This window comes from Diabrotica undecimpunctata, chromosome 7 (genome assembly GCF_040954645.1).
Source record: "Diabrotica undecimpunctata isolate CICGRU chromosome 7, icDiaUnde3, whole genome shotgun sequence".
Lineage (NCBI taxonomy): Eukaryota > Metazoa > Arthropoda > Insecta > Coleoptera > Chrysomelidae > Diabrotica > Diabrotica undecimpunctata.
The window spans coordinates 149,449,531-149,477,433 of record NC_092809.1 but is presented as its reverse complement, the minus strand read 5'-3'; the positions used below and the strand labels follow the sequence as shown (position 1 = coordinate 149,477,433).

At 31.3% G+C, this 27,903-nt stretch overlaps 2 protein-coding genes across 2 annotated transcripts in view; both read left to right on the top strand.

Moving 5' to 3' along the window:
• LOC140446673 (uncharacterized) overlaps positions 1-27,903 on the top strand; it is a 110,091-nt gene that overhangs the window by 59,803 nt on the left and 22,385 nt on the right. The window lies entirely within an intron of this gene.
• On the top strand, positions 487-21,471 carry LOC140446029 (uncharacterized). The gene is made up of 3 exons (XM_072538532.1): positions 487-554; positions 13,088-13,195; positions 16,830-21,471. Exons 1-3 carry the CDS (start codon positions 515-517, stop codon positions 21,332-21,334), a joined length of 4,653 nt encoding a protein of 1,550 aa, XP_072394633.1. The 5' UTR covers positions 487-514; the 3' UTR covers positions 21,335-21,471.

The window sequence follows — 27,903 nt, the reverse complement described above, 5'->3', positions numbered from 1 at the left end:
TTGAGAAGCTCTTTATTGGGAAACAAAACATTGCAGATAATGGAAGTGGGTAATCACCAATAGATAAAAATTAGACTTTCGATTTCAATATTATTCATACCTATCATGATTTGCGCTACGCAGCGTGTAATACAACCTTTACAACATTTTATTGAAACGTTTACCGCGAAATTCTTTTTACTTTGATGATAATTCTCTTAGTGACGTCAGGCAACTACCCGAAAATTATGAATAAAATTCTTGTCGGGTTTTAACACCGTTCAAAAGATTCAATCTTGTCCGAAAGAAAAGTAGTGTTGAGTAAATAGTTTCTCAGGAAATACTAGTGCGGATAAAATTATGCAGCGAATTACCGTGGGTGTTTGTTTATACATTTTATTTTCAATAACTTGTGGTAAGTTGATAAATTTTATAACTCAATATTTAATTAGGTATGATATGAAATGGATTTTATTGCTTTATTTTCGATAAATATTAGGTAAATTTAAAATAATCTTTGATTTCGTTTGCTACTATGATACAGTGTATATTGGTGTCAGTTATTTTAGCACTAGGTAAAAAATATAAAAACGTTTTAGAATATTTTAATTAATTTGTTTTAGGTTTGATTCTTATACATTACTTGAATATAAAAATTTAATTAATATATCCTAATATTTCATTAGTTTTTCTCCCAATTAATATTAGTTTCTTGGCGTATAATTCTTTTAATAGTGGGTGTATTCTACTTTAATAATAACACCACTTTAACTTCATAGCTGTTTTTTTAAATATGACATTATACATATTAAGGCACTGTAACTTTAACAAATTAAGTTTATTAATTATGATATTATAATCTTCTTTGTTTAACCCCATTACTGAAACTGACTAAAATTCGTTTCCAGCAATCCCATCAATACTTGATATAGTTTCTTTGTGACATTTTATTTGATTGATGTAGTTATCTGTTAATTAATAAATATATAGATTAATATAAATGTTTATAAAATGTTTTCACTCGTTTTAAAGCTTTTTAACTTTATTTGAATCTTCTTCCTTTTCGAAACTCCTTATATTTTTCAAACAGGTATATTTCACAGTCGTTTATTTTCTATTCTTATACTCAAGTTTTGCTGGTTTTCAATATTTAATCTGTTGTTGTGTTTTCATTTTTTCCGTCGCGTATCCGTGCAATCTTCAATCTCTGCTCTCTTTTCTACGTACCGAATAAATTAATTATCAGAATGTAACTAAAAGTTCATCAAACAACATTTAAAGGGTTTTTACCCATGTATTTAGTGGTTTCAAATATGTACATCAAGATAGCACTGATGATGGAATAGTTATCCGGAAAACATTCTGTGATGTAGCCCGGTGGAGTTTTTAATTTTTTGTGATACATTGTATACAGCCAAATACTGGAATTAAGTTTCCTTGGGAAATAAAGTACACTACCTGGTTTATTTTTCTCTCTGTGTCAATCCCATTGATGTGTCTGTAGAAGTTTAGTTTCCTATTTCGAATTTTGGATAATATAGATACCTGTGTTAGACTTTTTTGTTATCACTTTTTACTCAGTCCGATTTTATTTTTTGTGTTACCTTGTCAACTGTTTCATTTCTTTTTTGAGTGTTTGTTAGCCTTTTTAAAAGGTAGTATTAATAATGCTCTAGGAATACTTTATTATATTTTTGAGGAGCTGAGGTAGAAAACTCGCTCGTTACCCTTAAACTTAAGTAAAATAAATTTTTTTGCTTGTAAAATATTATCCTGGTCTCAATTAAGAAACTAAGAATAACAAAATAAGAAGCAACCAAATAGAAAAAATAGTAGAGTTTTTGAAAATTTTAAAAATATTATTTATTTATAAAACTTTTACAAAACAATATTATTTATTATAAAAACGTAATGTCAATTAATATTAAGGCCAAAAAAATGTTAAATAGAGAGCCCATTAGCATCCTTTAGTATTTCAATGTGTCCTTCCTCATTGTTTTCTTCTACACCTTCTTCAACATTATTATCCACAATGGGGACATAAAACTGTCAATTATAACCAAAATGAGTACTAAGGAGTTTTCCTACATCTTTAATTTTTTTTTAGTACAGCTGGAATAATCTGTATAATTTACTTTTCCTTTTTTAAGATTGGTTTTTGGACGTCTAGATTACACCTGTAATTAATTTCACACTTTACAGCTTGTGGATGACTTTTCTAAACGTTTTGCAGAGTACATAAAAAGATTACTTACAGCAGGTTATTTCTAAATCGGTAAAAAGATAATCAAGTGATATTCCAAATTTTTTTAAATCGATTTTCCTTATTTTAACCTATTTCAAAATGCCTAACTTGTTCTACGGTCAAAACGTCTAAACATGCAACATAAGATTCTATTCACAAATTTCAAATTTAATTAAAAATATTTAGTTTCAAAAAATATACTTTAAGAACAATATTCGGAAATTTCCTTTTTAATAATCATAATAATTTTTTACCTTTATAACCAGCTGTTTAACCTCTAGTAAATATTATCAAATACTTTTGTTTAGGTCATGACAACCGAGATAATGACTATCTTGCTTTTGCGGGCATTGGCGGTGGTAGACTTGTAATTGCGGCATTATTTTATTCGTAAAATGAATTTTATATACTTATTTAATTTTTACCAAACATGTCCTTAAATTTTTAATTCAATTTATTATATGTAGTAGTTGATTTGAAATGATGAAAGAACTGGACGTAGGCCTTCATATGAATAACAGCAAGACCAAAATCATAACAAATACAGATGAATACATCACAATGAGGATCGGATAAGATGAAATAAAACAAGTGCAGGATTATACATATCTGGGTCAAACTATAAAACTTAACAAAGAAAACCAAGCAGCAGAGATAAAAAGACGAATTAGACTGGCATGGGCGGCGTTTGGCAAACTAAGCTACATTCTTAAAAACCAAAGATATCCACAGCATCGTAAGACATCAATGCATACTCCTAGTTCTCACTTATGGTTCACAAACGTGGACATTTACAAAAGCAAACATGGATGAAATCATAAAAACCCAAAGAGCAATGGAAAGACAAATATTGCACATAAGACTAATAGATAAAAAGAGAAACGAGTGGATAAGAGAGAAAACAAAAGCGAGGGATGTTAGACAAGAAGTTGCAAAATTGAAATGGAGATTTGCCGGACACAATATAAGACAAAAAGAAGACCGATGGAACAAAATTCTTATAGGTTGGAGACCGTGAGAATATAAACGAAGCAGAGGAAGGCCCCAAATGAGATGGGCAGATGATATCAAGAAGCACGTGGGTCTAGGTGGATGACTGTAGCGACAGACAAAAAAGAATGAAAAAGGATTGGGGAGGCCCATGTCCAAAGATGGACCAAAGAAGGCTAATAGATAGAGTCGTTGATTTGTAGAAGATGGTAGGATCATAATGTTGTCAGGCTTGGTTGCTACATAAGTATTCCTTCCTTGTCGGTTGGAAATGTCCCAAAACTATAAATTATTATTAAACCTTCCGCCGGTAACGCAAATTCTTGTAAAATTGTTGCTTACTTTCTTACAAATAAATAACTTTGGTTCTGATTTTCTGTTCATGTTTTAATATGGCTAAATATTTAATCCAACTATTTAAATAATTATAGAGTACGAGATCATTAGTTTCTTTTTATATTGACATACAGATCCAAAAAAGCTTTTAATTATATGAGACCAATTAGCCTAGCCGTCATGTTTCTAACTGTATCATAGGATTTTAATGTTAATTTGGTGCATACTATTATTTATAGAATATCTGTAGGCAATATACATTTCCCCGAAATATCTTTTATCAGTAATTTCACCTTTTTATCATCATCACGGAGCTTTAGCCTTTAAAGAGCCTTGACCTTTTGCTCTGTCCCTTGCTTGGATGTTTCAATACCGTTGTTCCCAGCATCATGTGTTACTTCGTCCATCTACCTTCTCAGCTTTAGTATATCCCGTTTTCTCATTTCCAACTGTTGCACGGTTGAATAAAATTTCACCTTTTAATCCTGGCCAGTAGGACACAATATTTTTAGAATCAGTCCCAATGTTACTATAAAATTTATCATGTTTTCTCAATCTTCCCAATTAAACGCAATATGCGAGGTGTAGCATCTACTGATATGTGATTTTCGACATATTCTTTACCATTGAAATCAATCCTTCTCGAAATTGGTATCATACGATCACCTTTAAAAATTACGTCGTCATTTTTTGGTTCCTATTCGGAAATATCAAACAATTTTGTCAAAAGTTCACATATTCACCCACAATTTGTAAAATTACTTACTTACTACTTGGTTCTTCTTTATTTAGTCTGCTGATTATTCGTTCTTCGTATTCTTTTTGTAGTATTATCTTTTAGTATTTCTTAGTTAAATTGTTTTCTAATATTACCTTTAATTTTTTTATTGATACTTGAATAGAACTTGTTGCCGTGTTACTATCCATTCATTATACCGCCTTCAGTACCTCATCGTTTATTATTTATGTTCCGTGGTCAATATTTTACTTTTCTCGTACTATCTCCATTTTATCATTCTTAAACGGCTTTTTGATACAATCCTGGCATCTTCCTTCAATATCTAAAATTATTTTACTGTTTTTTAAAGTAGTTTGTTTGATTTTTTCCAGTAGTATGTTTGATTATATTTTTCTTTATTTTTTGATGAATGTTTGAATTATGATGTTTGTCTACCAGCTACTTAATCTCTTTGCAGATGACAGTATGTCGTCTTGCCTTCTCCTCTCTAAGCTTCCTTCTTATTTTTGTACGTAAAATTTTATACGTGTTTCTTTCTCTGTTAGTTTTTCTTCTTCCTCAGCTTTTCCCTTTTCAGACGTTGCTGTGCCTTCACCTTAACCATTCTCTCTGCTACACAGTCCTTCTATCTTCTCCCCAGTTTTTCTGTACCTTTAATTCCATCAATATCTAACAGCTATCTATACCCTTCGTCCCACGTAGTATTCATTTTTACGTCTGACATGATCATTGCAGTCCTTGTTCTTTTTTTTGAGACTGCAGTCACACTGGATCTTTCCCTTATTAAGTCGTTCGTGATCCTGAGCATTCTAGTAATTTTCATTTAACTGCTTTTACCTTCTTTTTCTGAATCTTCTTTATAGGCCATAGTTCACTGCCGTACACCAACGCAGGGCTCACCACACTCTTGGATATCTTTCATTTCAGCCTTTCTCTGATCTTTTGATCACCAAGCACCCCTTTTATTTTCTTAGAGTTAAACCAACCACCCAAATTGAAGAGGTAGGACTTGATAAGTCCTACCTCTTCAATTCCCCTTCTTTAAGTATCTAACTTATGTTATAATATATTTTTGCTCTCCTCTACTAACACAATATCATCAACAAAGAGCACTTACTAAGGAGAATTCTTCCTTCCTTACTTTCTTTGTCAGTACATCCATAACAATAATAAACAGGTAGGGACTCAGTGAAGGGTCTTAATGTAAATCAACCGTCACTGGAAACTTTCGGTCAATCCGACATAAGTCCTTCTTTTGGTGTACGCTTACTCATATATATCCTTTACGAGCCTTACGTACTTTCTAGAAACCCATTTCTCTCTCATAGGTACATCTCCCTCCATAACTCTTATTTAGGGACTGTGTCGTACGCCTTCTCAAGATGTATAAATACAAAATATAGATTTTTCTTTTTGCTGTAGTTCTCTACCAACTGTCTCAAAGGCATCCGTTGGTCTCCTTCCTGGCATAAACGTAAACTGTTTTTCTCCTTAACATCAATGTCTCTCTCGCTAACCTTCGCTCTACGGTTGTCTCACAGATTTTTATTGTATGTAACATTCACTTTGTGTTTCTGTACCAGCTGCTTCTTTAGTTTTATAAATACCGTTGCTTTAATATGATCCAGAATCTCCTCGATCATCCATACTCAGTAGGAACTATTTCTGCAGACTGCGTCCCTCAGACTATCAATTATATTGCGCAATATTGTAAATTGTGCAATATAATTAATCGTCTAGGGCTAATATTGAAGATTGTGTAATAATTGAACAAAAGTTTGAGCGACCTTAATTTTTATTGTGTCATATTTTTCAAATGGATCGAAAATATTGTTCAGTTCGTATTATTGTGCAATATAATTAAACCTTTGGATATAAACGCCTTTCAATCTTATACAATGAATGGATTAGATAATAATTTTATGGAATTTCATTATCTTTTATATATGATAAGGTAGTCAATTTAATTACTGATGACCGCTCTCGTTACGAATCCCCAAACCAAAGTTTCGAATAAAATCTTCTTCACTTTATCTTCCCATTTTAGCATTTGAATCACCCATTACTATTGTAATTTTACAAATTTTAGTTAGTCCTAATGCTTGATATTCGTAGTTATTATTGCTAGTTATACCAATACAAAATATAAGAATAAAAAATTAAAGACAACCTAAAATGCACTGAAAAAAAGAAAAAATTTTAAAAATGTTAAAATTTAAAGTTTTTTAAAGAGCTGAAAACAAATTTAAAAATTTTAAAATCTGGGAAAATAGAAGAAACTCTGAAAACAATCGAAGGATACATTTTATGAACTACAAAAAAACTGACAGCTCTAAATAAATGAAAAAAAAAAAAGAATTACAAACTAACGTCCAATGAAAAAAAAAATAAGAACGAAACATATAACTGAAATTATACAGACATTGAAAGTAAATAGCAACCGTAAGACTTATTTCAATATGTAATATCACAAAATAAATATCAATAGTAAAGATTTACAAAAATATGATAAAATATTGGAACTATAATTATTTAATGCTAAATATGACAATCTCAAATACCTAGAAGCAACAATAGATGATAGCAATAATGTATTGGAAACACCTCCACGTAAGGAATTTTTAGAAGTTATAAGAAATTTAAGGCAAAGAATTTTAACGAAAAACCTGTAAAATATTAGTAAAAATTTCGAAATAAGAAAAAATACCACTTCAAATCACGCGTCATAAGTTTCTAAGGTTATAAAATGATGTCTCGTGTTTAAAGGGTAACTGACATTAGTGTCCTTAAAATGTTGGTTATCCTCAGTAGAAAATCGTTCAAATTTTAGCCTGTTCATAAGAGTAATTATTGTTTTGGACACATCCCTAGTAAAAGCAAAATCATATAGGGCAACGTCTGCAAAACCAGGTGGCTCCTTAACCCTTTTTCATTCGTGTTATCCCCTTGTCGTGGTTTGACAATCATTAAGTTCTGTTAAATAATACTACAGCACATATTTTAACCTTAAGAAAAATTTTTTTCTTCGGTAAATAGAATGTTTGAAACAATTTGAAACTTGATCGAGCCTCTCTGTCATTTACTAACAAAAGTAATACGTCGTTCTTGGTTCCTTCCTAGAAATATATACAGTATACGTAATCGGACCAACATTCGTTTTATTAACACTTTTTTTATTAAAACATCTAGGATCTTTTTATATTTGGGATCATTGATTACAAACACAGGGTCAATACAAAAAGAAATAATACATAGATGTAATTCAACAAAAGTCGCCGTAGGAAAGATAGCCAAAATATGGAAGGACTCTCAAATTTCACGAACTTAATCAACTGCTTAATATTCCCAATACGGGTATAAATTTTCGACCTTACGACAAGCGAAAAGAAGAAAGATAGACGCCACTGAAACGCTCTGTTGGAGAAGAATATTACGGATTCTGTGGACTGACCACGGGACAAATATTTCAATTTTAAATGAGATAAAAGTCAGCAAACAGCTATTCAGCAAAGTCCAACTCCAACAATTAAATACTTATTAATTAAAATACTTTGGATACATTATGAGAGCAGACACCGAAAACATGAAGAGACTTATTATCCAAGAAAAGGTAGAAGGTCAAAGGTCACGAGCAAGTCTCCAACAAGATAAATCGATCAAACTACAAGCAAATGCAAAAGACCAATACATAATTTAAAAGAAATGACCAGAGACAGGTCTTTGGAGACGGATAATACACTAACTCACGATGACCACTACACTACCTCCGAGGGTCAAAATTGAAGAGAGAAAGAGAGAGAGAGAGAGAGAGAGAGAGGGAGAGAGAGAGAGAAAGAGAGAGAGAGAGAGGGAGAGATAGAGAGACCCACTTCAATTACGTGACTACTGAGACATAGTTTACTTATTTTAACATTAGCAAAAATTGAAATATCCCATGCTAATTATACCCCAACCGAGTTTTTCAAATTAATTTATTATTTGGCTAGTTTTCGTACAACTTGGAATGGGACGATTTTCAAACCAAACTACAAACTGTTAAGAGAGCGTCAATCAAATAATAATATATATTAAGTTTTAAAAATAAAATATTTTTGTTCAACGGACCGTACTAACAATTTTATTAATTTTCGAAAATATTATTACTCTAGATAAAGGTGTAAAATTTTGCATCGACATTATTTTGTGTTATAGTATAAACCATGGTATAAACCTACAACTCTTGTATACAATAAAAATATGCAATATTTCTCATAAATTATTTGTAACGATAATTTTATATCCGTATTATAATACACCAAGTACATTTACATTCCCAATAAATATATTTATACTTAATACAGGAAGTATATATAACGTAACAATTTATTTCAGTTGAAACAATACGGTAGTTGTAATTTCTATTTTCTTCTAAATCCGTAATAACTTCTTAGAAAAATGACAGCAGTTTTAAGTTCGAGATAAGTTATAAATAGATCAGACTAAATGGAATTTAATCTGCGGTTTGACTAACTGTAATCAACAGATGCTTCAATAAAATTATTATAATTGATAATTTTAACCCCATATTATCGCAAGGACGGATCCATGACGGGAGCATGAACTTTTTTTGGATGGGATATCTGGGGTCTGGGGGAAAATGTATAAAATTATGGTTAAATTGGTGAGATTTAAGACACTTTTCACACATTTTTAAGTGCCGTGAAGACATTCAAAACTTATCGTTAATAAAGTATTTTTATTTGCCTAACAACGAAAACTCATTAAATTTAAAGAAATATATGTAGTTTTGTTTATGAAATTAAAATTATATAAATAAAAGGCGAAAGACAAAAATTATTCTTGTACACTAAAGCTTTAACAAATTCAAGTTGTTTGGTTCGCTGATGTGCAAACAGCTGTATTACTATTTCACTGTCTTCTTGAAGGAGGCAAAGAAGTGAACATGAAGGAGGCAAAGACCCGCGACTCAAGTTTACCCCTTTGTTGCCCTCAGCTAAGTCTTCAGTCTTCTTAACGTAGAGAAGGGCATCTCTTCTGGAGCCACACTGACCAAAAAAGTAATAAAAAAATGTATAGTAATATATTCTCGTATTAAAAATTAAAAAGTTGATAAAAAAATATAAACTAGCAATGTCAAATTACTTTAATGGATAGGATAGTTTTTCAAATAGTTGAAAATTTGCGAGCAATTTTGTTATATATTTAAAATATATTTGAATAAAAAAAATTGGAATAATGATTTTAATACACCTATTAGTTCTACCTACAATATATACGACTACAATAATTTACCAAACAAATAATCAGGTCTGTTTAGTTACTTTGTAAGAGTAGCCAAGATTTTTAAAAGGTTGTGGAGTATAGGAAAACTTGTTACTTCATCTGGAATTTTTCCGTTTCTCTCCTTTTTATTATTCCAGTGATTTCTCCATAAATCTAGTTCACCTTAAAATTACAATAATGCATCTCTGTGTACTACTACTGACTATGATAAGTAAAAACTGTTCAACTCCTTTTTTTCAAATCTTTTAATAGTTCCACTTTTTTTTCTCCTTGAAAATCAGTTAGGAGTGGGAGAATAATGCCCCGTAGCATCAAGCATTCCAGTAAAGTGGCTTGTAGTCTTGACTTTAGATCGGTACAAAAATTGTCTAAAAGGGCCACCTGGATGAGTAGCTCTCTTAGTCTGTTTACTCACAAATCTAGATAATTTCACTTTAACATCCAATTCGTCTGCTAATTCTTTAACTTCGGTAAACATCTTACTAAAACTTTCTTCGCAGTTAGATCTTCTACGAACTTTTACGAACGACATTGCCGTTACGAACAATTGTATTTTTTATAATGTAGATATTATTTTCAGTACATAATATATCTACACTCATTGGCAAAATTAACGGAACACCTTAACAATGGATCATGTTAGATGTCTCGAATTTCCTGAACCTGTTGTCCGATTTAAGTGATTTTTTTAGTATGTTATAGTTATATTATTTAAGAATATCGTTGTAATAATATTGTTGCTAGACAGCTCAGTGTCATTTTATACCGGGTTAACAATCATAATGTGTTTTTTCCTTAAAGTTCGGAATACCCTGTGGAATATTCGAGCATATATAAAATATTGAAATTAAAACTTAATTATAGCCTCAGGCTTTTTTAACATTTTCTTTTTTGATTCATTTGCTTGTGTTGGATAATAAAAAAGTTAGGTACTTTAACAACTAGCCATGTTTTTCATCAATAAATTCTCATTTTCTGCTTAGTTTCACCGGCATATTTAAAGGAACAACCATAAAATCTGAGTATTTTCTCTCTAGTCTATATATTGTTATTATTGTTTAGATAATATCATAATACGAATGTTGGTGAAGTATTTTGAATTTATATTACAATGGTAGTACAATATGAAACCTGTTTAAGAAGAAATGAAACACAAAGATGTCAGACTCAAACAAAATACAGATTTTAAACACATTAACTTTATTGTACAGTTTGAACTAAAATTGTTTTTTTTTATGCATTTTATTTTGGTTTTAATAGCGTGTATTTCCCCCACGAACCCTTTCAACTGCATTTATTCGTCTTCTCATACTTCTGATAACGCTATTGATCAGTTGTTGAGGCAGTCTCTCCCATTCCTCAATCAAAGCAATTCCGACTTCCTCTCTATTTTGAATAGCAGGAACCCGTGCCCCAAGTTTTCTGCCTAGCATGTCCCACACATACTCTATCGGGTTCAGGTCTGGGGAACAAGCTGGCCAATTCATCGCTTTTATACCCACTTGTAATAAGAAATCTCTTACACAGCCCGCGACGTGTGGGCGCGCATTATCCTGCATTAAAATAAAATTTTTCGCCAATATATGGTGTAAAAGGTACCACATGGTCTTGGAAAATATCTCTGATATGTCTATCTGCTGTTAATGCTTTATCATCAATCACCAATAACTCTTTTCTTGCTCCCAAACATATACCGCCCTACACCATAATTGATCCTCCACCAAAAGGTACGGTCGTAGTAAAATTAAAAGGAGCATTTCGTTCCCCTTAGCGTCGATACAATCTTTCTCTACCGTCGATGTAATTTACACAGAAACGGCTCTCATCCGTAAAGAGAATTTGACTCTAGTGGTTATCATTTCAATTTTGATGTACTCGACCAAATTGTAGTCGTACTAAACGATGGTGTATCTGGAGTCTGGGAGCTTTTATTGGCACATAATATGACCGGCTTTTTTAAGTCTTCTTCTTACTGTGCGCTCACTTATGGTGATTCCACGAACATTTTGCAAAAATTTTTTGGTTTAAACTGCCGTTTGACGCCTACTACGTAATATTTGCAACGTTATAAATCGATCATCTACAACCGTGGTTAAACGTTTTCTACCTTGTCTCCTTCTTCTTACATACTCCCCTTTTGTCTCCACTTTTGTTCTAACGGGGGTTCAAAGGGGTTACTTACTTACACAACGATGGATGGTTGATGGTGATTTACCAAATATTCCACCAACTTTCCTGTACGTTCGACCATTTTCCACCATTGTTACGGCCCTAGCAATATCAGTCGGTAGTAAATTACCCATTTTTACTTACTCTTTGCAATAAGAACACCACTGATTAGAACAAATCAAAAGAAAAATCACATCCAACAAACTTAAACAAATTAACTTATCAATATACTACAAGTTTGTACTTGTTATCAACAGACAGAACGACTGTAAAATGTAAAACACAATACAAATAAACAAATTAATTTGACATTTTGACATTTAAGACTTTCTTGTGACAAGGAGCATTCAAAGCAATGTAGATATACTTAGTCTATAAAATACAAATATAAAGAAATATTGCATTAATAACTTGTTTCTTTAAATATGCCGGTGTGTATATTAAATTGATAACTTTTCATAGCCTACTTTAGGCTTGTTTATTAAACTAAGCAGACAATGAGGATTTATTGATGAAAATCATGAGTAGTTGTTAACGTACCTTACTTTTTTATTGTCAAACACAAGCAAATGATTCAAAAAAGAAAATGTTAAGAAAGCCTGAGGCTATAATTGAGTTATTAATTAATTTCAATATTTTATATATGCTAGAATATTCCACAGGGTGTTCCGAACTTTAAGGAAAAAACACAGTATGATTGTTACACCCGGTATAAAATGACATTGACCTGTCTAAGAACAATATTATTACATCGATATTCTTAAATAATATAACTATAGCATACTAAAGAAATCACTAAAATCCTACAACAGGTTTAGGAAATTCGAGACATCTAACATATCCCATTTTTAAGGTGTTCCATTAATTTTGCCGGTGTATATATATATATATATATATATATATATATATATATATATATATATATATATATATATATGTATATATAAATATTTATTCGTTGACTATTTCCTTCATACCTACCTGGCTGAACATATTTGTTTCGAAATATCTTATCTGTTATATTTTATTATAATTTTATTTTGAAAATAAAATGCATTGATTTGTGTGTCTTAATTAGGATATTTCAAAATAATTTTGTACAGAAAAATAAATGACCATAACTATATATTCTGATATTTATTATATTTTAATCAGAGCATACAGAAAATGTGTCGAAATTGTTTTGGTGATTGATATTTGTAAATTTTAGCTTTTTATCAAGCGCGATATTTAGGTAGTTACCTTGACTAGTCCATTCAATTGGTGTTTTAAGCACAGTTAGTTCTGTGTTCGGAACTAACTGTTTAGAGAAATCCGTTTGTTCAACTCTATCAACCTTATTTTAGGTTTGACAGCAACTTGTGCAACAGAGACAAAATGTGAGTTAGAAGACAATTGTGAAAATAGCAGTCTCGATAGAATTAGACGAAGTGTAGAAGACAAAAAATCTACAAGTAAATATTAAAAGTTTATCTTTATACAGTGTATATTTTTTTTTGCACATTTAAAAAAATTCAATGTTTCGCACTTGCAAATATAGCTTTTTAGCACAAGCACAAGCATTTGAAATTTTTTGTGTTATTTTATTTTAAATCATCTATTTGGGATCATTTCCTACTTTATGGTATTTTAGTTACACTGCTTGCATTGCTCTTGTTTTATAACATGCATTCTTTTAGTGTTTAAAAAAGAACTCATATTAACTAGTCCAGCTTCCAATCAGAAATATGTTTCTGATTCGGTTTCCTTATGGATTCCTGTTTAATATGGATTCCTGTTTAAAAACAAAGTTTTTAAACCTTTCCATTTTTTCCTCTCCAACAATCTTTTTAAATGTTTCGAATGTAATTTTACTGACTTCCGTGTCTCTATCTTGTTCTTTTGTCTTGCCAGTGCATTTGAAATAATCAATTGCGGAGACATTCCAAGGGAAAAGCCCACAGGCACGAAAACCATTTCTAATATTTTCTGGTTTTATATTATCAACTACTGTTTTTAAAACTGCAGCAAAATTGTCCTTTGTTACAACTTCAGTAGGGTGCTCTCTCCGAAACTTTAATAGAGCACTTTTCCATCCTTCTTTTAAGTTCTTAAAGCCGGCCACATCTGCAGGTTGCAAAATTCGAATCAGTTAGGGTACAGAGCAATTCGAATTATCTGTAGCTTTGTGGATAATTCGGTTATTTCAAAGGTTAAATGTGTGCTATGACCAACAACGAACAACGCTATTGAAAATTTGATGTTATTTTTGCTTAAGTAAGGATAAAGAATGTTTCCTATATATTCGTAGAACAGCTGATTTTTCATCCAACCGTTATCACTGCATCCAATTCCCCAGGTGTCAGGTACAGATTTAACAATTTCAGCTGGCAGTCTTTTGTAAGCATAGATAATCATAGGTGGGGTCACAACACAACAAGCTGAATATGTAAACATCACTGTGATATTGTTTTTTGAATAATGTAGTATTTCATAAACGTTTTTGGCTTCTCTTGGTAAAAGAACTTTTTTGTTCTTTGGGCAAAGCTAAAAACAGGTTTCGTCTCCATTGTAGATTCTGCTGCGATCCTTAAGAATCTCAAATATTTGTTTTTCCTTTAAATAGTCTTCTACATTAGTAAACCAGTTTCTTATGTCTGCTTCGGCTACAACTGAGCTAGCTGCTGTTATTCCTTCTGCGCTTCTTAGAGTTATATTTGGATGACGTTTTAGCAAGAAGTGATACCATCCTATTCCTGGATGGTTATCTTTAAACTGATTTTCTCTAGGGGCTGCGTCAAGGAAATATTTCACAGAAGCTTGAATGTCTTCCATTCTACATGGAAATCCTTTCTTGTATGAGATCAAAATCCATCTTTCTAGATTTGCTTCTTCTTCTGAAGTTAATACTGGGTTAGGTCCAAGAGAAACTTTATTATTAAATCTGACACTTAACCAGAACTGAAGTGTTGCTCGAGGAATCTGATATAACTTGGAAGCTTCTCTTTAACTCTTACCATTTTCAATAGACTCTAAAGCCTTAATTCTATCTTCTTCTTTATATTTTTTTGCTAAGAAACACCTTCACAGACCTTTGGCATAATAAATTCGCGCGTTTTTTGTTATCTAAAAATGTTTGGGGCCTAAAATTTGATCAGTTACAACCTTAGTTTAATATTACGATTAACTTTATAATGAATCAAAAACAAGTGTACAATCCTTAAGAAATTCGTAAGATTTTACCTGTAAACAACTAAACTGGCGACAGCAAGAAGTAACCACGCCCTTTAAGCACTTTATTGTGACTGTAGCCAGACGAAACTTTAGGTGAACATTAAACGACGTTAGCTGTAGATTTGTTTTATTTCAGTAACAGCAGATATTCTTAATATTTATAAATTTATGTTAACATGGCCAATCACTATAGCATGGTCAACGACTGTATCATTTACCATAAAAGAAAATAAAAAAATGTAAAATATAAAAATAAATACTACATACTTTCCCAAACAGCAATGAATTTTTTTTTTCTATAAAATACTTACTTTGATGTAAAAGACCGTCTAAAAACGTGGTTTTATTTTAAAAACTAGACGTTTCCACTTGCACATAACTTAAAAAGTATTAACATATTAAACAAAAATTGTGGAATAAAAGTTGCTTAGAATTAGTCAGTTCATCGATTCCTGGACTATTTTGAAGGTATCTTTTTTCACCCACGAGAAGAAGAACCTAAATCAAAATTTTAAAGTAGATCCGTTGTGACGAGGAAAATTTCACTTCAAAATTGGTCATTTACTGGAATTTAAATACATTTTTTTATTTCTTAATACATTTTTATTTTTTTTATATTCTTAATTTGCTAATGAAATAAATTTGTTTTATTGTGAATTATTTATGAAGTCAATTATGAATGAAGTAATCCCAAAAATTTTCTGATATCAGTGATTGTTATTAAAACCCAATCATGCAAACGAGAATCAGTAGTCATAAGGCTCTATCGTGCATAGACATTTGTTTGATTACAAATCATGGTAATAACCGTGCTCAAAAAAAATCTGCTGGTTTACCATTCGCCAGTAATGCAGCAATCTCCTTACTTAATCCTCTAATTTGCTCCTTACTTAATCGTAAATTCTAGTATTTTTTTAAATTTACCTTCTACGGGTTGCTAATTTGACGACAAAGACACAGTTATATTCTGCTATGGATTTTTGTCATTCATGGATAACTGTCATTGTCATGTCTGAATCTAAATCATTTAACACATCGTTTCTGACACTTAATTAATTAGGTTCTTCACCTAAGTCCGTTTTAGGATCAATGTTCGATTATATAGTACTTGGGTTTGGATTTAATTTTACTTTTTTCGTCGGTATAAACTTTCGTATGTTTCTATACCTTCTGAATCCGAAGTTGAGCTCGAATTTAATTCTGAACTGAACATAGTCGCTCTCAGAAGCGTTAAATGGTCCCCAGTAATCTTTGTTGGAGAATTCCCAAAATTCTGGGCTGTTTAAGAAGTTTACTTTGAGACAAAGCTGTCTTACGTATAGACATCTAAAAATACACATAATTAATATAATATCTATCTATAAAACTATAATAAAATATATGTAATATATAATATATTATGGAATATATATATATATATATATATATATATATATATATATATATATATATATAATATGAGTATAAAGCAACTTCACAAACTGATTGTTGATTGTTGACATATTCTAATATAGGTTATGTTATGTGGCGCCGGACCAACTGCGTACGACAAAGCGGCCGCGCTTCACCGATGGGACCAACGTTTTTTTTTTCATATGGTGGTCCACTAGAGCTCAATGTAAAGTATATGTTCGGCGTGGGGGACAAATGTTAAAAAATATGTCTGGCAGCGAACGTGTTAAATGTGATTCTACTTGTATATTACTTGGAGATTCACATCAAGATATATATGTTAACATTAATGCTTTTTCTGTTTCTTCTGCTCACTGTTTCTTTACTAATTATTAATGCTTTTCAAAGTAACTAAAAAATGGGGATAGTACCTTTAATAAAAAACAAAATGTAGCTAATTATAATTATTTTATTAAACAACAGCATGGCCAGAGTCACACTCTCCTACAAAAGGAAATTCCTCCTCCGATCGACATCTAAAGAAAGGATTAGAAGACTCATCTGATGATACTTTCTCTACCCCTGTACGGAAACGACAAAATCTGATTGCTTTTAATGAAAACTACGAATGTGACGCATGTAACTCAATAGATATTAATACTAATATATTTGGTGGACAAGTCCAACAAATTGGAGGTCCTGGATTTATATATTATCCTCCAAAGGTCTATAACTATACAATTACACAACAACCAATAGTTGGTAGCTACAACTTTACATTTCCAGTTCAGGGAAGTAATATCTATTATCCTTTAGTAAATGCTAGCTTTTGGAAATTATTTGAGCTTCCTTATTTTAATTCTTCTTTTTTTGGCGATCTAAAATACATTTTCAACAACAGCTTTCCATCAATTTCTGGACCCTCTTTTCAATACCCTTTTTGGGAATATCAGGAAAACAAATATTATAACTCTAGTTGGATGCAAAGTAATTTTAGTTCCTACATTAATTGGATATATAATAATTACGATAATGTCATACAGATGTGCGAAAAATACCCATATTTTGCTTGGCCCAAAGATGCATATTCTTATTTTTCCTGGATAAACGGCAATTACTATTATTATATAATTAACGGAATAGCTAATAGGTTTAATGTATCACTTGATACTAGGTTTCCAGATATTATCAATCAACCAGTTATTAAATTTAATTTTCCAATTTCCATTAAAAGCAAGGTTTACTTGATAACTATATCTATTAGTCAGTTGATAGAAAATAATAAATTTTTAGTCAATGGCATACCTTCTGGTCATTGTATTTGTTTATCTCCCATATTAGGTAATGTGCCAGCAGGTCAGCAAAGTTGGACATACTTTTTATTAGATCATTCATTAGCTCAATATCTTAATAACCAACAACCTGGTTTTTGCTTTTGCCCTTATCACGTGAATAAAAACCCAAATTTAAATCTAGACATAAACGAAATTGTGATAAAACTTGAAACACAATCAGGAATTATAGGCGCTGATTTTAATATATGTTTATATTGTAAAGAGAAAAAGGGGTCACCACCAGTTTGGTATTATTTTCTTTTGAATCGTAATTCTATAAACATACCCAACGAAGTAAAATTAGGATTTTGTCTGAATACAGGAGGAGGAATCGGTAATATTCATCAAGATTTATATCCATATCCAGGTTTTATAATTTATCCGCCACATCAAATTATTGTTGCAGGTTATACCATAGAGCAGACCGGCTATTGCCTATGTCCAAATCCAAATTTGAAATTTCCTCATAATGCTAAATTATTTAACTATTTTTTGCGACCTCTTCATGGAGACACAATTTGCTCTTGTCCATATTCCAATGTAGACCTGTTTCTGCTACCTACTACTAGACCATCTCATATTATTTTATGCGCAGAAAATGTACCAAACATAAATATAAATGAAGTGTGGCCTCTTCTGCAACTAATAGAAAATGTTGAACTAAGCCAATATTGTATAGATGGGCAGTATTATCCTATCATTCCTAAAGAAACTGACCTAAAACCCCCAGTTGATCACAAAGAAAAAGATGAGAAACAACTCAACCAAATAGAACCGGGAATTTGCGTTTGTTTATCCCCGGTTCTAACATTTAACACCATAAAATGGTTTATTAATTTAAAACATGTACTTTCGCCCAATATAGAAAATAAAAAAGGATTCTGCTTTTGTCCTCCTGGAGACGCATCTGGTAGCACTGTAGTACCAATAAACATTAATGAACTTATTCAGCCTGGTACTTGTTTGTGTTTTAAAAGAGAAACTAGTTTAAATATTTGGATATATGTTCTTCTTAATGCAGGTGCAAGTGATAAAGGTTATGATTTTTGTATTTGTCCACCTGCTTGTAACCCATATATTTTCTCAAAACAAATGATTCCTGGTATAATACTGTATGAAACACAAATAATCATGACTTTAGACCAAAGATATATTCGTAGGCCTGGAGTGTGCTTGTGTCCTTCTGTAAACTCAAAAAATAAGGGAATTCACTACTCCTTATGGCCAATACTTTTTGATCAAACATTTGGTAATAACAGGTGCTTCTGTCCTGACATAGAATTTCCAGTAGCTCCAATAAGACCTCAAATTAATACTTATATTTGCTTATGCTCAGATAATAACAAGAAAAGCATTTTTTATTTAATAAAAAGTGACGAATCAGCCAATTGTCCGTGTTCCATGATACCTGACACCAGCTATAATTTTACTTTATTTCCACTTCCACTTCCCGAAGATAACCAAGGTATTGTACCAGATCTAGTCCCCTCTGAAGAAAAACACTTGATAGAGCCTGGAACGTGTGTCTGTTTATTTTCTATTACAGATGTAATCAACTCTCAGATTGAAAACTGGTTCTTTTCTAAACAAAGTAAATTTCTAATTGAAAATTATAACGGGCAAGAATTTTGTTTCTGTCCATCTTATCATATATCCCAAAATATAATCATAACTACTCCACCTGAATATATTAAGCCCGGATTCTGTTTGTGTTTTGAACGAAACAAACAAAATATTTGGCATTATCAAATTTTAAATCAAGATTTAAAAATCAGTTTAACCACTTCTGAATCTACATTTTGTTTATGTCCACACAAACCTGCAGTTAATATTAATTTTAACATTTCGATTTCTGGAATGATAGTATATCCTCCAATCGTTGATATGAACAAAGTATTTTACCCTGGAATCTGTCTTTGTCCATCAAATGCGCTTCATCAAACTAAATGTCTTTATTATATTCTATTTCCAATCAAGAGTACGAAACCCAACAACAACTTTTGTTCATGTCCTGCACAAGAACCACCTACTGAAGTGATACTTGATATAACTTACGAAATATGTCTCTGTCCAATAGTAGATTTTTATAATAACTACAAAAATAAATTTTATATTGAGTTCAAGAAAAAAAATAATGGTGGCTGCACTTGTTCAGTAGAGAACAATGGGATTCATGGATATCCACTGCCAAATTATCCGGATCAGTATCTAAATACTACTATTATCTGGCCACCACCATATACCCAATGGGGTACCTTACCACCAATAAAATGGTCTACCTATCCACCAATCAAATGGTCTACCTTAAAACCACTAAATTGGTCTACCATTTTACCACCAACATGGTCTACAAAACCATTCATATGGTCTACAGAACAACCAAAATGGCCTACAAAACCACTATGGTCTACAGAACCACCAATATGGCCTACAAAACCATTATGGCCTACAAAACCAACAAAATGGCCTACAAAACCATCAAAATGGTCTACAAAACCACCAATATGGCCTACAGCACCACCAACATATCCTACAGAAGTACCAGATGATAAGCATACAAATCCAGTTATATGGCCTACAACACCACCATATCATGTATCATCGAAAAAACCACAAACAAAAGTTCCACATACTACAGCAAAACCTAAACCAACAAAACAACCACCAAAACCGTGGGGTGACAAAATTGAGCCTAATTATTGCCTTTGTTTGTCTATTAAATTGAATAAGAATAATGAGATAAGTTGGTTATTTATTATAAAACACCCATCAAGTCACGCAGGTGGAACTAATGGGGAATATGGATATTGTTTTTGTCCGCCAACTGCTGTAGTTCCTTCAGAAGTTGATAACACTCAAAAACATAAACCAAAACCAATTCAAAAAAACAAATGTGTTTGTATGGCTCCCTATTTTACGATTATGGGACAAATTGAATGGTATTGTTTCCTTATTGATATAAAGTCACAGAAAAAATATGAGGAATCGGGATCTACTTTCTGTTTCTGTCCTTATGTCAATAACAATCAGCAACCACCAGACCAAATAAATTCTGGTTTTCCACTATATGTTCCAAATTATTATCCTGGCGTTACCTATTTATGTGTTTGTCCTACGAAAATCTCAAATTCAGTAAAATCTTGGATATACTATTCTTTTTATCCAATAACCGATAAATATTTCAATTTTGAAAATGGTTGTTGTGCTTGTCCGTATTCTAAGCCTGAAACTCCCAGTAACAATAATATTGCAACACCCGGAATTTGCCTTTGTTCAACAGCTGTTTATCCAGGAAGCCAAAGCTGGGCAACTTTCATTTTACAACAAGTTGATAGTAGTGGTAATTGTAATTGTAATAATGGTCATGTGTTCCTGATTTATCCACCACCATCTGTGTTCCCCCAACTTGATATTGAAATGAATACTATAACTACAAGTAATGGTTTTCAAATAGACATTGCAGTACTATTACCTGTAGGTTTTATTGGTGGACAATACCTTAACTTTTCAGTAAATGTCTTTTCCCAAATTTTGGCCAACTGCTTTCAAACTGCTTCCTTCCAAAGCAGTTCTGCAACTCCTCTTGTACTTAAAGCCTCTCCAGCACAACTTGGATTAAATCAAGTAAATACAGGTGCATGTTATAGACGATAGAAAAAGTATTTAAACAAAGCTGTAAACAAATTTGTATCTTATTCAACCAAATGAAGAATAAATTTAATGTTTAACATGTAAACATTTAAAATCTTGTATACAAATCGTTATTATAATAAAGTTTAAAATCTGCATTATATTACTCATTTTCCTTACCCTTATTATTAGTTTAGTAATATCCGCAAGGAAACTAAGTTCCTGTATTTGGCTGTATACCATATATTAAAAAAATTTTGAATAAAATCCTTTATAAAAAGGTATATAAAAAACCCAGATGGGCTATGTTAAATTGACAAAACGTTTTCGGAATAAGTATTCCATCATCAGTGTCCTAAAAGTATTTAACCACTTAATTAAAAAGAATATGAAATAATTTAAGTTTTGTCTAAGGTTAATGTAAAATGTGGTTAATACTTACAAGTTAATACATGGATGTAGCCACTAAATATGGGGTTAAAAACCCTTTAAAAATTACTAAATGAAATTTAGTTTACATTATGTCTAATTTAAAATTAAGATGGTAAAGCTACCGTTGGATTGGTAACATGGTGACATATGACTCTGCAATAAGTTGCAAGTCCTGAGACGGTATGTCTACGAGGACTTTAATAATGCAACAGATTGAAATGACAATCCTGCCAAGGCTATTGTTGTTACTGCGTATCATATGCTCTGCCCATCTGGGTCTATTGGCCTTTATATATCTGACTAGATTTTCTTTTTCGAACAGAGACTCTAGCTCGTTATTGTATCTGCCCCTCCATTCATTTGTCACGCTGTGTCTGCAAGGGCTATATATCATTCAAAGAATTTTACGTTCCCACACCAGCAATTTATTTATTTCTCTTTTTGTTAGAGTCCATGTTTCGCTTCCATACGCGACTGCTGGTCGTATAATGGTCTTATATATTCGGATTTTTGTACCTTTTTATTAGAATTTATATATTGTTTACGAGACTGTTTGTTTATGGAAATGTACATCGCCAGAATACAAAAACAAAACAACTCGACTTACCGCATATGTTAAACTTTTAAATGCCCAACATCTAGTGCCGTCTCCGCTTTATTTTTGTAATTTCGTAGTATGCTATAGCGAGGTAACATAAAACTTCACTTTCAGTTGAACACGACATGTTAGCTGTGGACGGTTGACAATTACTGTCTTGCTTGTGTGGCCGTCCAGTGGGACTGCCGGTGGATACACGCATTCGCCGTTACAAATTTATTTGGGAGTCAATCTGCACAATCATTACATATGTAATGCTATAGGTAAGACATAGCAGAAAGAGAAACAGAATTAATAACAACTTACTAACAATGAAGGATTGAAACAATATTTTGATGAAAATGTATATTTTTATTTTCATATATATATGAAAGGAGTTGAATGCAAAATTTTTTTTACACATACTCTGCAGTAAAATTCATTGTTTATTTTGTTATTAATATAATAATACAATACAAATTAAACTGCAATATTCATAAGTATTTAAAAATGACAATAATATACATAAAAAAATACACTACAATACAGTGCAACATAATTCCATATAATAATACAATACAAATTAAAATGCAATATCCATAGGTATTAAAAAATGACAATAATGTAATAATATTAATAAAAAAGTCCTCCCCGACTGGGAATCGAACCCCGGTCTCCCGCGTGACAGGCGGGGATACTGACTACTATACTACCGAGGACATGACACAAACGTATTTCAAAATTGACAGTTCTTGAAATACAAAAGACCAATATAATTATGAACATTTAATACATAATATAAAACATATCACATAAATAATAATATTAATAAATATTTTATTATATGTATAATATTATATGTATATATATCTTTATATAATTTATATAATATTAAATTATATATACAAACGGAACATTTTTATATTCGAGAGGAAGAGAGTGAAAATATATCTTTTGTCTATCTCTTACTCATTATATGTAATGATTTCACAGATTCACTCCCATACAAACTTCCAACGTGGAGCGCGCGTATAGAAGTATAACTTCAAAAGTTTTTTTTTCTTCCTCTTTATAAGCAACTCTGCTTGTTCATTGGCTCATTAATACCTCTATGGAGTTGTCACTCCATATTTTGTCCGATCGTCCAATATTTTTTCTACTGATTGGTGATTTATCTCTTGATATTTTGACCACACGAATCTCTCCTATGTTCGATATGTCAGAGTGTTAAACCCAAAGTGGTGTAAGTCATGTTATGTGCATTATGACAAATAGAAGATTTTGTTAAAATCTTTATATTAAATTACACAACAGATTATTAGCCCTTTTTTGTTGTACATTGCAGAAAGATCTTTGTCTAAATGGAATAATCATTGAAAATCATGTAGGTAGTTCTGTTGTTGTATTTTATAGGGTTAAAGTGACTTACGTTACTGCATTTGTAGAAACTCAATTTGTTTTAAATTGAAGTTAAAAAAAATAGAAAAAAATTAGGTAAAAATTTTATGTTTTACTCAAATAACTACACTAATACGATCATAAAGTTGTTTCTTTGCAATAAAACACCTCAGTCATGTTCAATTCAACTAAATCCAGTGGGCCTATATTTTGTGTTTCTGTTGTTTCATTAAGTTCCTGAAAGTAAGCATGGTTGATAGATGAAATGTATGAAAGCAAATCTAACATGTCCCTCTTCTTTTCCTTAGCCACAGGTCTTGGCCCAGGGTATAAATTTTCCAGATCAATTTGTCTAATTAAAAGTGGCCTTGCTGGTTTTGCTGACTTTAGACATAGAGCAGAAAATGGAAAGGTCTCGTTAAGAGTTTTCTTTTAATATAGCATAAATTCACTAATAGAATCCATTGCATCTTGAAACATGACAGCTGTTCGTTTGTGACATTTTTTTCATCTTTGTAATTGCTGCTTCAAGATTTTTCGTAGACGTGAAGTCTTGGCCTGAAATTTGTGTTACAAATAAAGCTTTCTTCATTTTTTGACTTCGCGATTATGAAGCGTCAATCTGTCGGAACATAAATGACCTTACCTCTTGCGTAAGATTCTATGGATCCAAAATCCATTTACAACAACTACAACAATAAAGGTAAATAATTGTACACTAATATTTCATTATCGTAAACTATGATTGATTGATTAATTGTTAGATTGACACAAAAGTTGAGAAACTGAGTTTATAGGTTATGTCATACTATTGACAAATGTTGATAGTGCTAAGTAAATTATTAGTTTAAATCACTCTGCAATCAATCGTAATTCAGTCGATTGAGAAGAAACAGCGCGTATTTCTAGTCAAACATTTAAAATAACAAATTATAACTTCTAACCTGTCAAAACAGGGCGACCAAACAAACGAACTAAACCGACCAATCACCACGCGCGGAGTTAGAATTTAACTGTGTTTAGCAAGAATTTCAAATTCCAATTTTAGTAAATGTTTTAATTTTCAACTTTACCATTTACATTTACAAATTTTAATTAATTTCAAATTTATTTAGCAAAAATTTGAACCTTCGATCTGAATAAGTGTTTTGATTTTCAAATTGATTCTTTAAAATTAAAAATATTAAAATATATATAATCAGAAGTGAACGTCACATAATATTATCTGTACTTATTATTATTTAATATGTAGGCAAATACATGTGACCATACTTGGTAGACACAATTGGAAATAGTAATTTTTTATAACTGAAAAAAATAAATATATAAAATACTGGTTGCAAACAATAACTGCAATGTTCGATATCTCCGCAACTAATTGATATATCGAAAAAATTTTCAAATAAATTTTGTAGAAAATAATAAGATCAATAATATAATATAAAATAAATCATCCAGGAGCTAGTATGCAAGACATTGGAATGTTACTATGGCAAGGACTCGGTCCGTACGTTCACAACAGCCAGTACGTGCCACCGTTCGTGCAAGTTGATTCTAGTATACCGATTCTTCTGTGTGGTGATTTTAACAAAAACGTAAATTCAGACAACTCGTTTCTAAATTTCATAAAATGTACGTATAATCTTGATTGCGTATCAAACGTTTCTAAGTCAACTACGTTAAAAGGAACAACCATCGACTTGACTTTCGCAAGACACATTACAGCAGAAACACTTCCTTTCATTTCATATTTCCCCTATCATCGTCCTATCCTCAACAAAATCACTCAAATAGAAATTAGTTAAGTTTAAGTTTACATGTACAATGTTTTAGTAAACAAAATATATTTCTATAGTTAAAATTTGTGCAATTCTTATTTTCATTCAATTTCTTGTTCCTATTGTGCAATTTAATAATATTCATATCAATAAATATTCTACCGAGAAAAAGACGTTGTCACAGTTGTTGTTTACAGGCAACCGATTTTTTTTAAATTTTTTATTAATTTCTTAAGTAATATAAAATATTTAAAACAACGACTTTTATTGTAATACCCAAAAAGAAAAAATAGCTTGTGGCCTACTAGTCATTCACTAAAAGTAATTTTAGTTCGCATCACTAGACCAAACGACCTTAATGTCGCTTGGTCTACTGATGTATAACACAATTACAGAATGTAGCGAAAATCGTAAGTCGACCAAAAGCCTTTTTAATTATTCTTTTTTCGCTTTCTTTAGCATTAACAAGTCACTATTTCCCACATAGAGAAAACATAAAAAACTGTCTTCGAAAACAAGAAATTACGACTATTGTAACATATACTGAATTTTAATAGAGTGAAAACTTTAAAGTCAAATATCTCAAAATCATATTTTAGCACTTGGTCTAGTAATGCATAACGCTGTCCATATATAATAATGCAACCATAACTGTAAGACTTCACAAAGATAAAAAATGTATAAAAGTCAAAAGAGGAATCAGGCAAGGAGACACGTTATCTCTCAAACTCTTTACAACAGTTCTGCAAAATGCCTTTAATAAAAAATTTAAGTGGAAGCCAAAGAAATCAATGTCGACGATGAAATGCTCTTTCACCTACGATTTGCGGACGACATTCAAAAATCCAAATCCAAATTCAGTTTATAAATATAAATACATAGGTCACGAAATACAAATTGATAAGGACGACCAAACTGCTGAACTGCAAAGAAAAATTACTTTACCATGGGCTGCATATGGAGCTCTATCAGACATATTTAAAAACAATATGCCACATTATTTAAAAAAGAGGACATTCGACCAATGTGTGCTTCCAGTCATGACGTAAAGCGCTAAAAAATTTTTCTTTAATCCACGCTACAGCAGCCAATTTCATATTTGTAATTTGATCACAGCAGACAGGCGGTTGCATTTTGTTTTGACTAGGAGGTTGCGGGTACGTTGAAACTGACGAAGGAGTCGTCTCTTTTATTTGATTTTATCAACAATGTGTTGAGGTAGAGGTACTTTTACGTGAACATCGCCTAACTGTTATAGGAACGTTACGAAAGAATAAACTTCATATTTCTCAAGTGCTCACACAATAAAGGTCACACGATAAAGAAGAAACCAGTGGTTAAAATATTTTAATGTTATCTACCATGTATTACAATGAAAACATTGATAATGAAACAGATAAACCAGATATAATTGAGCCCCTTAAATCACAAGTGGTGTAACTCCATTTTTCATTGATTTTAGTTAAGGTCTAAATTATATTCCGCAACAAGTATTTTATATTAGCAGTGTTACTGAGGATGTTTGTCAAGATGTTGAATATGAAACATTTATACATAACAATAATAAATAGGAACTAAAAGTTGGGTACAAAAAGAGAACAGAATATGCATCATCTTCCATTTCAACAGTAAATTTAATGTAAGGAACATAATTGTTAAACGTAAATAGTAACTTATCCACTCCATCTTTAGGTAATGCCAATATGGTATCGTCTACAAACTCTTTTATAAAGAGGACCTTGAAAAATAGAGTTGGTAGTACTATATCTAAAAATTCATCCATGACATATTATGTGGCAAGGATAGGACTTATTTTTGCTCCCATTGGTGTTCCAACAGTTTGTTTAAATATTTTGTTATCAAAAGTGAAATATGTGTTCTCAAACAAAAAGGTAACCATATCAAGACAAATTCTTTGGTTATTAAAGAGAAAATTAATATTTTGCAAAATTTATTTTTCTTAAATGGTTTAAACAAATCACTCTGTTAAACAATCTAAGCAACGAGGTACCCCAAATAATAAAAAAATAAAAATTAAAAATTTTCTTAATAAGAACTAGAGATTTTTTTTTATATGGCTTCGGCAGTTTGCCATACAGCCAGTTACATGATCTTTTAATCTCATTAGGCGCAGTAAAAAGTTTTTGAGTAATTTGCAACCGAATAGACTAAAATAGATAAATTTAAAGTTGGGAAATCAGTACAACATTTAACAAAAAGAAGAGAAAAAATATATATACATACACATATATATCCATAAACACATACAATTACATTGGTCACTCGCTTCACGTCCAGGTGCCCATCAGGACATTATAATATATAACATACACAGGACAACTAGGCCACGGTAAATAGGATTAAACATATAAAGGAGAGAAAACAAAGGTAAAAAGTAAAAACAAAAT

What these genes read in the sequence shown, in the direction of transcription:
- LOC140446029 (XM_072538532.1), top strand. Translation starts at nt 515, where the DNA reads ATGATACAGTGTATATTGGTGTCAGTTATTTTAGCACTAG. An exon ending in GTCAGTTATTTTAGCACTAG is followed by an intron (nt 555 to 13,087) that starts GTAAAAAATATA and finishes ACCTTATTTTAG; the next exon opens with GTTTGACAGCAACTTGTGCA. An exon ending in AGAAGACAAAAAATCTACAA is followed by an intron (nt 13,196 to 16,829) that starts GTAAATATTAAA and finishes ATTAAACAACAG; the next exon opens with CATGGCCAGAGTCACACTCT.